At 37.9% G+C, this 16,625-nt stretch overlaps 1 protein-coding gene across 9 annotated transcripts in view; it reads right to left on the reverse strand.

Annotated features, from left to right (window-relative positions):
• AGMO (alkylglycerol monooxygenase) overlaps positions 1-14,957 on the reverse strand; it is a 240,985-nt gene extending 226,028 nt beyond the window's left edge. For 4 of the 9 annotated variants that reach the window (XM_017729368.1, XM_008630009.2, XM_017729369.1 and 1 more), the window contains exons 1-2: positions 14,769-14,954; positions 8,023-8,153 (exon numbers count right to left, since the gene is read on the reverse strand). In XM_017729368.1, coding sequence (XP_017584857.1) covers positions 8,023-8,153; positions 14,769-14,897 — 260 coding nt within the window. In that variant the 5' untranslated portion in view covers positions 14,898-14,954. Of the gene's footprint in view, positions 1-8,022; positions 8,154-14,768 lie in introns of all 9 variants that reach the window. The other 5 variants (XR_001860311.1, XM_017729364.1, XM_017729365.1 and 2 more) reach the window with 3 other exon arrangements.
• Positions 14,958-16,625: the final 1,668 nt, after the last annotated feature.

The following is a 16,625-nucleotide window of genomic DNA, read 5'->3' on the forward strand; positions in this document are numbered from 1 at the left end:
CATAATCAATTAAAAATTCAACACAAATTTTTTCATGATAAGCTCTACTGCCTTTAGTGATATAATCCACAGTAGTAACTAATTATGCCCTAAGTTTATGCAAGATCTTCAGATACTTTTAATTACATGGTACCTTTAAAAGACTAAAAAGCCTAGTTTAAAACCTTCCATATGACTGAGCTTCTGGCATTGTAGCTTAATCCTCTTCTTTTATGAGAATGGAAGTTATATTTCTTTATACCTACTTATACCTGCCCAGCACACTGGGCAGTAAATTCTATTCCAGTATCTTCAGGATACACAAGACTGGAAAATTCTACAATGTCATCTTCTACAAGGCAACAGTCCTGATTTTTCAGTATTTGTACAAATATCACCATGGGAGTTTAATACAAATGCTTGATTAGGACCTTTTTCCAGTTGAGGGTCTGACTTTGATCTGTCCTACTTGGTTGTTCCACTGAAATGAGCAAATTTGCATTATGGTTTAAGTTACATTGGGAAGAAACCTATAATATTCTCAAAGGTCACATATAAATAAGTAATGAGAAAAGGGTATTCTATTCAACTCAGATTGTTCTAGTTAGATTCAGAAAAACCAAAGGAACTAGTAACAGTTGCTATGGTCTATAAAAATACAGGGAAATAGCCTCAGTGAAGCATCATAGCACATGAAATGATGAAATAAGGAAAAATATTTACATGAGAATTTATATTGAACTCCTTTGGCCATACTTCTGAATGTTTTAAAAGAAAGCTTGTTTTTATCCATGATGCACAGTGGTGAAAGTCTATTCTTTTGAGATCTGTAATACTGGTTAACAGAATCATTAAGAGACATTTTCTCCAATTTTCATAACTTCTAAGTGTTGACCCAAGAAACTAGATTGGCCAGCTCTAAAAATGCTACCCCTGTGCTCCATCTAGTGGAGTCCTGATTTAAGATTAATTCATTGTTTAGCAGAGATGTCCTTTAGTCAGAAGTGTACCCTATACAGAAGCAGTTTCTTAGAGTTTTCTTTTTTAAAATGACACAATTTAGCTTAAAGCAAAATACAAAAACATGGAATAAAAAAATCTGCACAACATTTAATGGATTTGAGAAATTGGTATATTTTGTGAGCTACAGAGACTACTGAAATTAACACCATATTTTCAATAAGGGTAAATTCAGTTCATGGTATGTACTTTCACAGAAGAGCACAAGTATATTTGAAAATCTACCCTGACAGCTTCTCTTTGCTTCTAAAGATATGGCAGGTGCAAAGCTGGGCTCTGGCAGTAAGAATGGGCAGTCACCAAGCCATTTACTGGCCCCACTGTACAGAAAAAGACAATGATACAATACTAAAGATGTAGAAAAATATGCATTCTGTATAAGAGGTTACAATCTAAAAGAGTAATTGGATCCCTAAGAGGTTTTTGTGAAATACAGCAATCTGTAGAACATTATGGTAGATAGAGACTACCCGTTGTTTCAGTCAATTAGTTTGAGAATATCCAAACTCTCCTAAATCCTTCCTTGTAATGCAAGGTAGCCTATACGTCATTTCATTAGAAACTCCAGAGATTCAAATTCTGGCTCAGATCTTTCCTTAGTCATCACTAGAAGTAGCACTGTCTAGAGCTGCTCACTGGTAGTCCTGTGTTCTGCCAGCAGCTATGCCCATGTGTGCTCCCCAGCCTGCTTCAAACAAATGGAAACAGTACCAAAATTCTATGCTTTAAACTTCTGAAGATAATGCTGCTGATATGCCTGGGTGGGGCTCAGATGCTAGTAGGGTATTAGGGAGGTAGTGATGAGCACCAGAGAGCAGGCAGGAAGCACTAGCATTTTTACTGGGCACAGCTGGATTTGGACTTCCTGGAGGAGATAGGATGATTTACACTAAATTTATAAAACTGTGTTAAAGTGATACAGTAAGAACATAGGATAATTAATCCACACAGGAGTAACTAATTTACTAACTTAGTCCCAATTGGTTCACGAATACAAACCAGATTAAAAACAAACAAACAAACAAACAAAAAAAAAAAGGCAACAAAAAAAAACCAAAAAAACAAAACAAAAAAAACAACCCACACAAACAACAAACTAATCAGATTAAACAAAAACTGAAAAACTGTTCAGATAAGACAATTACTGCCATGAGTTTAACTGATCTGATTTTGAAAATCCCCTTCCAAGAGTCAGGCTTGTCTGCTGAAAATCCTATCAGATCCTGCTGCACAGCACTACCCCATCACTGAAATTGTTTATCTTACTCTGACTGCTTTACCTACAGAATATTAGCAAGTTATTTCAAAACCTGTTCCTTTGACAGAGCTGTGAGGGCTGTGACCTTTGGCAGAATGTGGGAACAATCAACAGTGTATATGGGAGAGTAAAGCCAGGAGGGTGCTCTTGTGAAATACGTGACTACCTAATGCTACTTGGAGAGTGGAAGGAATGGGGAGGTGAGTAGATTCTGACTCTTCAAGCCTGTTACTTATTAAAAATTCTAATTTTTGGACACATCTATTGACAGTGCCTTAAATTGCCATAACTAGCTGCTGCAGGCATGATCGTGACTGCAGGTTCTGTAGAGACTGAACCTACAAGCTGACAGCTCTTGGCTGCCCCATTTCCACTCCCAGACAATTTTCTTGTCTCTCTGCCTAAAGCAAATACCTTTTTGCTCACTGAGTGAACGGAAATAACTCCACTTGGGATCAGATGAGCACCTGAACCAACATAAGAGAAAGGGAGGACTACGTGAGCACAAGAAAGACAGAAGTGCAGTGGCCAGAAGTTCAGCTGGTTTAAGGGCATGGCATAGCACAGCAGCTCCACTTCCCATTTAACCAGGTTAAGTGATTACCTTTCCAGTTTGGCCCCATCTGCTCATCACTGCCCTAAGTGTGGTGGTTACCAGCCCTCAGACCTGCCACCATAATTGCGTGTATAGCTGCTCCCTGACCTGGCTCTGTCAAAATGAATGCAGCTGAGCTTAAACACCTCTTTTATAGTTCTTGGGGGGCTTTTGTTTCTGCTTCTAGCGAGATCACTTTGTCAGGACCAGGTTAGGGAGCAATTAAATGTGCAGTTATGTTGGCAGATCTGAGGGGGCAGCTGGACCAGAAGCAACACATGACCATGCTCTAAACAAACATCTGTCCAAAGTCTTAGTCAAACAGATGTGGAGTAAAAATGTACCTAATAAGTCTCAAAGTGAAAATATAATTTATGAGAAACTGCATGTATCAAATTTTCTTCTGATAAATGCAATTGGTAATTTATAGGATTATAATTTTCTATAGTCACACACAAAGTATCTAGTAGATACTTCAGGAAACCAGAACATACTTCAAATGGTTAAATCCACGTGGACAATTTTTTTCTGTTCTGTCAGGACACTCCTGGCTCCATACGGTTGTGAATAACTTGCATCAAATTGAATCGAGTGTATTCTAATCAGCCCTGCATTTTGTTAACTCTTAAAAATTGAAAACCTTTGGTTTCAGATTGCAATTTTATATGTTATAAAGCAGGTAACTCTTTATCTGCTTTATAAAGCATATATAGTAATGCTACAAAAGCATTGCAGCAAGAGTGTTTCTTGTCATGTAACCCTGGCTGCTTTTTTCCAATCCCATTTCTTGTTCTAGCACAAGATTTTGCACAGACATAGTAAGAATTGATGCAGGTTAATGTGATGGGGAGGTGCTGGACCTGCTTCCCAGGCCACTTTACCACAGGGCAACACAAATCCTTATGCTGGCCAAAGAGGGGTGAAGGTACAGAGGGAGGAACGAGCAACTAGATAGAAGTATCAGTCAATCAAAGGTGCTTCATTTGGGAGCACTGCTGGTCTAAAATGTACATGAAACTGCCTCTTCAAACCTACTCCTGAAAAAAGATTGTTTAAAATCCAAATTATGTACAAAACTGAATACACTGGTCTACAGCAGAAACAGGATTTGTACCCCTTTGATTTAATTATTGCTGATGTGTAGATATCTTAAGATACTTAATAACATGAACTAATCAAAAAGCATTTACCCATTCCATTCTCATGTTCAACAATTCGGAGAACTCTAACTTCCTCCAATTCAAAAATCAAAGTAAATAATGTATACAGACTGTGATATTCTCATTAGAAATGGAGAAATTCATTGCAGACTTGACTGATCAAACTGTGTCAGACATTATATACATACACACTCATACACTGTACAACTGTGTTGCAGAGCAGAACACTAAAAATTGGCAATGAGCATGACCATAAAGAACAAATACTTTCCCAACTAGTTTGAAAATGTATCTACCTCAGTTATCCCCCAAACACTTTTTGATTTGATTTATGTTCTGCTGCTTTAAAAGAAGAAATGGGTCAATATGAAATAATGCACATACTTGTATAATGGATATTCATACCCAAAATAAACTTTCCCTTGGGAGAATATTTTTAAGGCAGCATTTAAAGTCTCTTGGCAATGGTTAGCTAGAAAAGTTATTTATTTATTTATTTATTTAGAATAAAAGTTCTCAGAAAATTTTTACCAACATTTAGGATGCTGGGAGTAAACTTAGTAATACAAGTTTCTCCCTTTCTCCCAAATTAATTTTCATTGCATACAACATTTAGTATCCAATGCATACAGAGGAATTCATAGTATGCATTAATGCAGAGAAAATTATATTTAAGAAATGTGTGGGGTACTTTACAAGAGATGAAATGTATGCACAAACCATTCAACTTACTACGTACTGTTGAGTCTAACAAGCCTGAAAACAAAAACATTGCCCTGTCTGATTAGACTTTGCCCTGTCTGATTAGACTTTTCCTCTTGTACCTACATTTTTAACATTTGGCATACAAGCATCAACAATTTATGATTTCCACTTTCTCAACTGAAAGTTGAAGTATAAAACACTAGAAAAATACTTTTTGCCCTCAGGACATGCAATAGTTCTCTTATACAGACTATGAAATGGAAAAAATACTTAGAGGCTCAATATGATTAGTGACTCCTAATTTTTTCATTAAATGTAAAGACCTCTTTGCAATGACACATTTGAAGCTTCATTTTAACTAATAGACTGAAGCCACCATTTTAGACCCAACCACAGATTTTTTTAAGGAAGTGGCAAACCATTGCTGCTAGTTGAGAAAATGAAAATTAGTCCCTGGGAGAGGATACAATCAACGGCGTGTTAATCTAACCTTCAGCTGTTAATGATTTGCACTACTATTTCCCCTGATGCTGTGGGATCTGGAAAAAATCCCTACCTTTTTTTCTGCCTGAAAGGGAAAGACTGAAGTGGAAGTCTTAGCAACAGATTTTTGCCTGTGCTATTTTTTTCCCCTTTTTTGTCTGACCCAGTTCTTTCACACCATGGAAGCACAAGACAGAAGGGTAAAGTGTTCTGTTTTTTCAGTTCAAGTCTTTTTAGCCAGTCTGTTATTCACGACTCCTCTTACTTCTGAAAGATGTATTACAGTAAGCAGTCACCATTAGAATTGTGACATTAACATGAGATTAAATAATTTAGGAAGTCTGTATTTTGCCTGCTTCTTTCACATTCAGCCAAAAAGCTAACAGTTTTACAGGACTCTTTTTTGGAAAGAACTGCTGAGGAGGGTCTGGTATTTCCAGTCATGAGAGCTGCACAAACAGCATGGAAGAGACTTCTTGTGCTGGTGTAGCAGTAAATAGGCGTACCAATCTTGCAAGTTTGCCTGACCCTGCAAACTTTGAGTCCTTAAGGGTCATTCGGTTCACTCAATTGAAACAATCTTGCAAAAGAAAACTGCACAGCCCACAAGCCAAATTCTGCAGCAGAGGACTGAGTGCCAAAATAATAAAAGTACTCAGCACCTTGCAAAGCTGCATTCCACACACACAACACTAGTTTTCTTAGCAAGCATTTCTTCCAGGAATGAGTGTATCTGAAGTGCTTCAGTATTCTTAAAATAAAGCCAAAATGACTTGTAAAATCATTCAAAACTTATTTTACATGTATCACAGGCCCTTTGTTTAACTTAATCAGTTCTGAATATTTCAACGAATAAAGGTAAATATTTAACATGGTACGCCTGTCAAGTTTAGAAAATTTGGGTTAAGTTGAAGAAGCAACATTTGATCTATTTCCATATTAGCTTCATGCTGACTACAGTAACCTGTTATAAGGGCTGTGTGTTGCTGCACACAAATCTAATGTGTTGATAAATATTTAGTTAATTCATAAAACATACTGAAAAGTTGAATGTTGCTCCTTCAAGATCACGCTCACAAGTCATTAGAAATGGTTTGAATATAGGTAGTACACTAGCTGCAAAAATAACTTCATGAAAATCTCAAATAACTTAGACATTACTTTGTTTGAAGCCATAACTTCATGGTTGAGTATTTCTCGTGTTGAAAGCTCATGCATCTTATTTTCACATATTTGAAGAGTTTTGGAGCATGTCCTTAAAAGGTTTCATCTAGGATATTTACTACTGATAACGAACATAATCCATCAGAAATTGTCTTTGTACATAATGGACCTTGTCAAAGATTGCATCGATTAGAAAGCTTAAAAAAATCAACTAAATGTCAAATGATCAATAGATTACAAAGTGGGTGATTTACACATTTCACAAAATGAGTTCTACTAGCCAGAAAGGATAATTTTTTGTTGTTGTTGCTATGCTCTTTTAATATATTTGATCAAGAATCTGGATTGAAAGAAAATATTTCTAGTAAAATTTGCAGTGACATAAACCAGGGATCTCTAAGTAACAAAGACAACTTTTCATGGATTCAGGCTACTTCAGGAAGACCAAATGTACAATCCATGTATTTCTATGTGGCCAAATATAAGAACATATTGCCTATGAATGAGGAATGTAAGCCACAGAATCCAAGAAAGTATTCAGGGATGAAGGACGGCTCAAAGGATCTGGGATATATAAGGGGAGGAACAACAAGTAGAAATAGAGAACAAATGACTTCATTATTTGGCACTGTTGCAGTAATTTCTGAAATATGGAGTGCACTTGAGACATCAGCACTAAGAAGGCTGAAAAACTGCAGAGGATTCAGAAAAAGAACTGTGGGAATAACTGAAAGACTTGCAAATACACCATATAGTCAAACTCAAACAATAAACTTTTCTTCCTATAATGAATACAATTTGATGGTCATCTGCAAATTCATACATGGGGAATAGAAATATAATCCCATTTGAAAAGAAAAACTGCAATAAAATCTATCATCTGGAAGCTCATATCATGCAAAGGAATATCTAAAACATTGTATTACTTAAAAGTAAATAAAGCTTCTGGAAAACACTTAAGAGCAATTTATAAAAAGAATTTGCTGGATTTCTTGTCACTGGAATTCACAGTTAATCCACAGTGGCTATTTCTTTAAAATACAACTCCGCTCACCAAACTAATTCAGGTAAATCTTATGGCCTTTACATTGGAGACTGAATAATATGATCATGCTTGCAACGATTCTCTCAGGAATTAAAATCCATTGAAGTCAAACATAAGATTATGACTGTGTTCAAAGAACTTTGCATCCCATGCATATTCACAATTATATTGATCTGGTTATATGCCCACAGTTTTATTTTTAAAGGCTAACAAAAATAATAGACTTGGTTTGTTGGTTTTATTATCTTTTTTCTGTATTTTAATGAAAGAAAACCCAGATTCTAAAATCTAGTCTAACATAAGATATAGTCAAGTCAGGTGAAGTCCCAGAAACAGCAAAAGGTGACAGCAAGATCCAATACAGATGAATATAACTGATGATAAATTGATAATGTGGAGCAGAATAATATCCTGTAAGAATCATATTTAGCCTTACAGATTAGAAAGATTTCATATACTTTGCGAAAATTAAATTTCATAAAGAAAGGTCCAGATGCCTTGTTTAATCATTTTGGATTAGCAATAGCAACTTCAATATATAATTCTCTTTTCTTCCTTATTAGTGATTAAAACCCAAACAATATCAATATTGTTTGAAATCACATGTACTTACTCTGGCAGTCGGGACAGGATACCTAAGGAAAGAGAAGTTATGCCATCATTGATCCGACCCGGCAGCTTACGCTTCTGAATCCAGCTGACAGCAAACTCCAGCCCAATAAAAGTAATGAAGAATGGAATACTCTAAAAATAGTTCGCAAAAAAAAGAAAATCACAACACAAATAAAATTAGATAGACCTTTCCTAACAGCATTTTATGCAGTGAAATGCTTCTCAGATTGGCTGGCACCTTAGTAGCTACTCCTGCCTGCCATAAAGCTCCACATGAACCTTACAAATCACAACAACGAAGGCTACAATTTAACCCACAACACCAGCATAAATCCATTGCAATAACATCCTCCCACAATGTCTTCTTTTGTATATTCTGCACATAAACTCAAATGTTATCAGAACAAAACACAAAAGTCTTTCCAAACTTATATTTCTCATTTTTAATAAATCAGCGAGAGCAGCAATATTTGTGGACTCCTCCAACCACATGGCAGAACAGAATCTGGTTTTGATTTGATATTGTATAGAGTTTTTTAGTGTTTTCAGCCACTGAAATTGGCATCTAACATTATTATCTGAAAGAGACAGTAAAGTGAGTTTCTTTCTACTTGGCATTTCTGTTGCCATGCTTTTCACTGCAGACAACAACAGCACTTCTGTACGAGTTTTCATCAGTGAACCCAGTAACTATGCAGCCCATTCCAATCTGGGCCGTACACCATGTTCTCTTTCCAGACCAAGTAGCAATGATACAATGTTCCCCTTTTTCTTTTGGATTGTATTGACTGCAAAATAACTTTCTGCCTTTCTGCAGAAAAGTATAATGGTGAACAAGACTGAAACATTCTCACTCACAACACTGCTTCAGTCTAGGATTCAATGTCCATCTTGTATCCCAGAACAACTGGCAAGCTGAAAATGCACAGCAACAGCACCCATTAGTGAAAGGTGTGGGTGGAACTGGTGGTAGGACTGGTAACATTTTCAGGACAAGATCATTTTTCATCAGTAAAGACTGTCAGACCTGTTCTCAAATTTTTATCATCTCAGGCAACAAAAAAAAGGCTTGAGTAACAGTAACTGGTAGAGCATATTTTTTTTACTGACACTGCAGTCCTAACAGTCCTTGCACTTCAAGTGTGGAAGGAATTAGGCAGTGGCAGCATTTTAGCCATCACCACCAAAATCTAGAAGGCCTGTGGCAAGGAAAATTGGAAGGAGTTATCAGATCTCTGTGCATGCAAATGTTCCTTCAACTTCCTCACTTGCTCTGTAGACAACTTTTTGGTGACCTTTGAGACATTTAGACAACTGCTTTTTGGTTATATTAAGGCATAAAATCCCCACCATGTTTTGCAGGGCAAGAGAAATGCAAGACCAGTTCTGTACCATTCCAGGAGCCACCACACTGCCATCCTTGCCCTGTTAGTTTTCTGCTGCTTCTGCTCCCTTCAGATAAGCTGCACACATGTACAGCTTCACTGCCTGAAACCCTCCAAATTACACTGCTGCAGAAGGGAGGCTGGTCCTGCCCATATAACATTTTAATAGAAGCATGTTGTCTCTGCAAATGCCGTTGCATTTTGGAGGGTGCTCATTTTTGTTGCCAAGTGAGATATGATCTGGGAATTCCTACTAGGCTGGGACACTGAAGAGACTAAGATGGATATAGAACAGATTGCTCAGCTGAAGAAGAATTGGATGATTCAAACCATGCAAACAGCAAGAGATTTATAGTGTCTAGAAAATGTGAAAGTTCATAAACTTCAGCAGCACAGGGTTAGGTTACAATAACAGATGAACAGAGATTAATATCAACATGAGACTTTTTAACTTAGGTGCCTAGCTTGCTCTGTAACAGCACTTTAGGCATCTAAAAGCCTGTTTGTCATGTGTACCAACTGATGATATAAAAGACAATAAAGCAAAGGAAGACTTATGTATAAAGCCTAAGGAACACCCAAGAAAACCAATGTGGTAAATCTTTCAATATTTGAAATAAATAATAAATAATATAATAATAAAATATATTCTAAAAGAAAATAATAAAAGAATAATAAAACCCTACAACCTTCCATTTGAAATCAATGAAGCATTCTAGAAAAATATAAATACCCCTTGTTCCGCTCTCTATAGCCATTTCATTTCTAAGTAGACAAGACTTTTAATGTACTTTTCCCAATTGATATAACAAGAAAACACATTCCTGACTTAGTAAACAAAGGTTGATGATCACAGCTGTACACTCCAGCAGAGAAAAAAGAGGTTTAATAAGAAAAACTACAAAACACTTAATGACAATATTAGGAGGCAGTTCTAGCACAGACTACAAGCAGTTTTAAGGTCTGGAACAGCAGAATCTGCACAGCAAATTGAATGGGCTCAGAACAGAGAAAGTGAGGTGCTTTATTAATGAAATAAAAACAGTTAATAGGAAATGTACGATGTCTGTATTCCATGTGGTGATTCATTTTACCTAGCAACCTCTGAAACAGTTGAAATACTTGACTTTATACTAATGTACACTATTATAACTTCTCTCTTATTGACTTCATTAAATATTTTCCTACCACTGTGAAGCTGTGAAGCAGCCAAGCATTTGACACCACTTTTTGACTCAGAAATGGGGAGTGTCATAGCAAGGAGGATAAAGAAACATTCAAACATCCTTAACCTCTTGCTCATCAAGGAGATTGTAAAAGGAAGGATTTATGGCATACCCCTTACTATCTAGGAAATTACTACATCTTTCTCACACACCTACATTAAGCTTGGTCCAAAGCAGATCAATGGGATCAACTACATCAAGAACAGTATGCATTATTTACGTGACCATGACAGCTATTGTCACGGGGAATGAAAAGGCATGCCCTGTCCCGAACAGCCTACAGTGTAAGGATGAGATGTAATGCAACACCAGGAGAATGCAAATAATTCAGGAAAAAAGTAGACAGTAAGAGAAAATAGTCTCACTCGCCAAACCACTATTTTTTTTTCCCCCTGCGTTTTTTTTGTTGTTGTTTTTGGGGTTTTGTTATGCTTTGGTTTGTTTGGTTGGTTTGGTTTTGTTGTTGTTGTTGTTCTTGTTGTGGGGGGTTTTTTGGGGTTTTTTTGCTTAAGTTAAAAGAACAATGAAGACATTTAAAGAACCCATTGAGGATGGCTATTTCTACAACTGTTTTCAAGGGTTGTCTCTACAAAAAAAGTAACACAAAGTTAAGTAATAGCCACTGTTAGCATCACAGGTTAGAGACAAGCCATATCCTTTTGGTATCTTCTGGTCCATAAATGTTTTATTCTCTCTCTGTTTCCAGTTTTTTTCTCTTCATGTATCAGCAGAAATACTTAATGGAGATTTGCATTAGCTTGTGGTTTACTTGAATAACTGATCCATAACTTGAAAGCCTTACTCTGAGTACTGTGTAAGAGGGTTCCATTACACGTAACCAACTCTACAGAATGCAAAGGACCACTTAAAATCAGTTTCTGCTTTATACTGTTGCAAAGAATAATATTCTAGTTGAAACTCAGCATATACTCATAGTTTTATTGCAATTCTTGAAAGTTTCTGTTTTCTTAAAGTCCCAGATCCTTATAACATATGAATCTCAACTTTCAAGTAAAACTAAATATGAGGGTTCTGTGCTTACTATTTAGAAGCAAACTCTAAAATGCGAATTGAGTTTAAATGTGAACTTATTCTTTAGGCTCTTGAGACAGTAAATAGAAAAGAAAAACACTGATTATTAAATTTAAAGCTTTCATTTTGGGGTTCTCAGCAGAAGGACTCTCTCTTCTGAAGTCTGACCCACTGAAGTCTTTACCAAGCACAAGTGATAATTTCAGACCATAGCAAGGTACAAAGTGAATTTATGGTTTAATAAAACTATGTTTGGCAAACAAAAACAATCATTCCATCTGCCCATCTGTAGATTGTGAGAGAATAAATAAAAACAGAACAAAAAAACACCAAACAACCAACAGAACATGCTGAGCCTAATCTTACACCCATAGGAAAGAGGATGCTCTTAAAAGGAATGGCCAAGCATCAGTACAGATTTTAAAAGTCAAGATGTTCTGTCCTGGAGAAAGAAAATGGACATACTTCCAAGAAATAAAGGAAAAATCAAGGCGTTTGAATTCTACACGACAAAAACTCATACAAAAATTAATTCTACAATTATTATCCAAGATTCAGACCCCTTTCCCCAGAATTTTGGAGATTTGAAGGATGACTTTTCCCTAGGCACTGCTGCAGAACTTTGCTACTTGTCACTGGTAGCAGCTGATCAGCTCATGTTTTAAACAGGACTTGGGACCTTTGCATACAGCTCTGCCAACATACAGAGCAACAATGCAGGGGCCATTGCTTCTGAAAATGGAAGCAATATAACCAGAGACAGAAAGTACACTGCACAAGTTAAGCTAACTATTCTGTTCTCAAAACCAGAGCTGCTTCACCCACTGCTGTCATTTCCTACCCATATGTAACAGCACAGGTGACTCTAGCTCAAAGGTGCCACTCCTGTGAAGTGCATATATTTTGTAAACCAACCAGATCAATTTCACAGATCGCTAACCCATGAATATTTATTTGAGTGAATTTGGAGGTTCTGCCACCTGTCTAATGTTGGAAGGTGCATATCCCCACAGATGTAGCCATGTCATCTACTGTCCTAGAAATACTTTCATCCATCTGATACCCAGTAGATCACAGATCCAAGATGCAAATTCCACTACAGTGTCTCAGGGGAAAAAAAAAGAAAAAGTCCTACACTATTTAGGAGACACTAATGTAATCAGTTTACACACACACGTCATCATTATTGTCTTTTAGAGTGACTTACTTGAGCTGAGGCCTCCATTTGTTACCACCTCTACACTAGAATTTTTTGGCTTGAATTGATCTCAGACATCCACATCTGTATCTGTACCAACTAAAGGGGTTACCACTCCAAGACCTCCTTGAAAGGCTCATGAGGTCACTATTAAATCTGTTGCTGATGAATCCAATGGATATACTGCTCTTGTAATTGTTCCGTAAACAGCCAAGAATAGCAGCTGGAGAGGGACTGTAGATAGCTGCCATCTGCCCATAAACATGGCCAAAAGAGGATGGATGAACTCTGCCTAAGGTCAGACCAAAGCCAAAGAGTTAAAACAGTTATCCCACGAAAGCACTTCTATATGCCCACCTAGGCAAGCATCAAAAGATCTGTTCTATCAACAAATACACTGTCAGGAGGGAAATCTAGTACAGCTAACCTAAGACAGGAATTTAAGGGAAGTATAACTGTAGTGGGAAACCTTTTTTTAGTGTTTTGGTTTTTTTTTTTTTTGTGAGAAATATTCCTTTACAAACTTATCACATCAGTGCTCTACAACAGCAGACGTCTGCAGGGACTTTCATAATTCAAAGTATTAAGAATCCTTTCACAGACTTATATCTGTGTGCCTAGTAAAAAAAAAAAAATCCAGGTTTGGGTAATGTCTGAGCACATGGCAGAAGAAAGCCCAAAGATGTTAAGGAACACTACGGACAAGAAAGTGAATGATATTCAGTTGGAAACGTGGGAACAGCAAAAGGGACTGAGACAGTCGCAGTAGACAGACCTGGAGGAAGAGATCAGCTGGCTAGGCAAAACCATCGAGCTTCCTCGATCATGATGCTATAGCTTAGTTGCAAAACACCTCTGAGGACAGCAGTCCATTGACCAGACACTGCACACACAGGCTGGGCTTGCAGCAGCTTTCTGCTTACCTTATGCAAAAGGGCAACCTTTGCTGATAACATCCCTCAGTGAGGGACTGCTGCATACTACAATTCCCAGAAAGCTGCTGACGGTGCTGCACTGCTCTGCACAGCCCATGACACCCCCACTGCAGCCTGAAAGCAGCTGCTGCACAGCAGTCCAGGGCATACCTGACAGAGCAGGTTGTCAGAACTACCAAGACCCACTTAAAAAGTGCAGCTCTTTAGTGAAGCTGGACTGAATTTACTTTGACAAGAGCAAAATAGCATTTATCTGCTGTGTCTGTGAACAGCTGACATCGACCCGTGTTCAGAAGGAGCTGACAATCAAGATATGTGCAATAGGTAGGACAGAAGGGAGCAAAGGTATCTTGGAAGTGAATTAACTGGCAGGGTGGGAGGGGAGGGAAAGCTATGCTGCTGCCTGCTGACAAGGGAGTTCTCACCCTTGACCTCTGTACTCTTGCCTTGGATATTTAGGACAGAGCACCATCCCAGCATAAATATTTGTTCTAAATTCTCTTAAACAATCTTTATTTTTTAATTAGAAACCTTTTATTTTTCTGTCTTTGACTGAGCTTGATTTAAGGGCACAGAGAGACCTGACTTTTTGCTTGCTTCAAGAACCATAATAGCCAAACACAGTATCATATTTTCTGCTTTCCTCAGTTCAGTTTGCTGTCACTGTTCATCTTGTCAGTGCTGCTGAATATAATATTAGCACCAGACCTCAGATATTTGGGGTGCTTCTCTGAAAACTTCAGCTCTTGGTACCAGGAGAAATCACCATTTAAATAAATGATAATAGAGGGCACGGTTAAACTGGCAGTTTACAGGCAGAAAGCCCAGAAGAGAAAGAGGATTTAATCTTAATTTAGGTGCCCTTTCGCGGATGGTTTCTGTGAGGCGGCTGTGGCTTTTGAAAACAGGTACAGGTGGGCGGACGAGAGGGCGAGGGATGCAGCCAGGGTGGGAAAGGAGAGGACTCTCACCTTATCCACGTAGTTAGGTACCTCCTCCACCGTGCGGAAGGAGCTCTCTCCGGGCAGCAGCGCGTAGAAGAGGGCTCGGAGCTGCTGGCCCAGCGCGGTGTCCCGCGGGCTGCCCGCCTCAGCGCCCATGGCCCGGCCGCGCTGCGACCGCTCCGCTCCGCTCCGCCGGGACGGCGCAACCCGGCCGCCCCGCCCCGCCCCGCCGCGGCCTCGCCTCGTTACCCCGCGGGCTTCAGGGCTTCCGTGGGGAAAGCTTGCCATTTCTGGTTTCCCTGCATCTTGCTGTTTCGGAGGTTTGCTTGGGTTTGGGGGCTCTTTTTTCGTATGTGTCATCACTGCCTGGCCCATTTCTGGAAGCTGCGAGAAAGCTCTCGCGCACCCCAGCTGCCTTCTCACCCTCAAAAATCTCAGAACCTCAAAAATCAGCAGCGCTCAAGCCATCATTTCTCAAGTTTAGACAGATTTCCACACAACAATAAAAATTATTGCTCAGGTTTGGACTTACATAAAAATAAAATGTTACGGGTTTTGAGAAACAAGCCAAGGTGTGCTCGTTGACTCGTCTGCTCGGCTGTATGGATCAGTCCAGCATTCTTCCCATTGGAAGTTTTTATTTTTTAATAGGGCTTATCATGGCTCCATTTTATATAGCTTTAATTAACATCACTGCATTGAAGGTAGCCTCTGGAAGCCATCTATTGTGCTTTCAATTACAAAGGAGTGAAAACTAGGGAAATACAAAGAAATGGTGAAATGTATGCTAGATCCTCGTAGAAAATTACTTTTAGAAATGCGAGTAAGGACAGGCTTTGTGCATCCAAGACCTTCAGTCTGAAGCTCAGGAGCGTGTCAAATGTTTGTCAATTACGCTTGATATTTGGTGTTAATACAAATAATAAGATTTCTGATAAAATTTTCCAGATTAGTTGGAAATAAAATAACACAATATCTCAACAATGCCTTCATCTCAAATGTACAGTTCCAGTAACAATCTTTGCAGAAGAAATGGACTGCAAATCCCACTGTAAAGGATTTTACCACAATTTAAATTCTGACAGTCATTAAACAATTTTTTTTTTACTTTGAATCAGCCTTTAGTTTTGGAAAGGAGCTATGCTGGGTAATTTCAGCTGAAGTTTTTGTTTAGAAAAAGTTCCATGCAGAGAAATTCACATTAAAAAAACCTGAAATATTACATATTTGTGATGTTTGTATTAAATAAGTTACCATTTAAACAACAGCGTGGAAGGTCGATTTAAACAATATTTTTCAGTTTCAATAATGTTACAATACTGTAGAGAATGGCTGTCAGAAAATTACTGAAAATACCAATAAAATATTTTACTTTTAGCTGAACAAAGCAGGAGTATTGAAAAATGGCATTAATGATGAAATAGAGTTGGACACTCTTAATATGTATAGTTTATACTAGTACTGTAAGTAAAAAGAATCATAAATTTATTTAAATGCTTTAAAATTGCATTCTAGTGTTGTCAACTTCATTGGCGATTTATGATAATCTGAGGTTCTTTCAAAACTCTAGTTGTTAACTTCTACAATCTGAGCTAATCTAAATGAAAATTCCAAATTTACTCAAAATCACACACATCAACAGCATTCTGACCAGATCTTCATCGCAAGCAATGAGAGAAAACATTTTCTTGTTCATTTAGATTAGCCTCAGTATTTCTATGACATTGCTCTCATGTTAGAGCTCCTTTAACTCAGCCTCACCTCAGCCATACCGTCTCAGTCAGCCACCCTGAGCCCTTCATTACTCTTGTGCTGGAGTTCAGCTTGCTCCATCATCAGCCTTCAGAGTTAAAGTGGCCTAAACTTAATCCCACAAAAATTGCT

This window comes from Corvus brachyrhynchos, unplaced genomic scaffold (genome assembly GCF_000691975.1).
Source record: "Corvus brachyrhynchos isolate BGI_N302 unplaced genomic scaffold, ASM69197v1 scaffold142, whole genome shotgun sequence".
NCBI lineage: Eukaryota > Metazoa > Chordata > Aves > Passeriformes > Corvidae > Corvus > Corvus brachyrhynchos.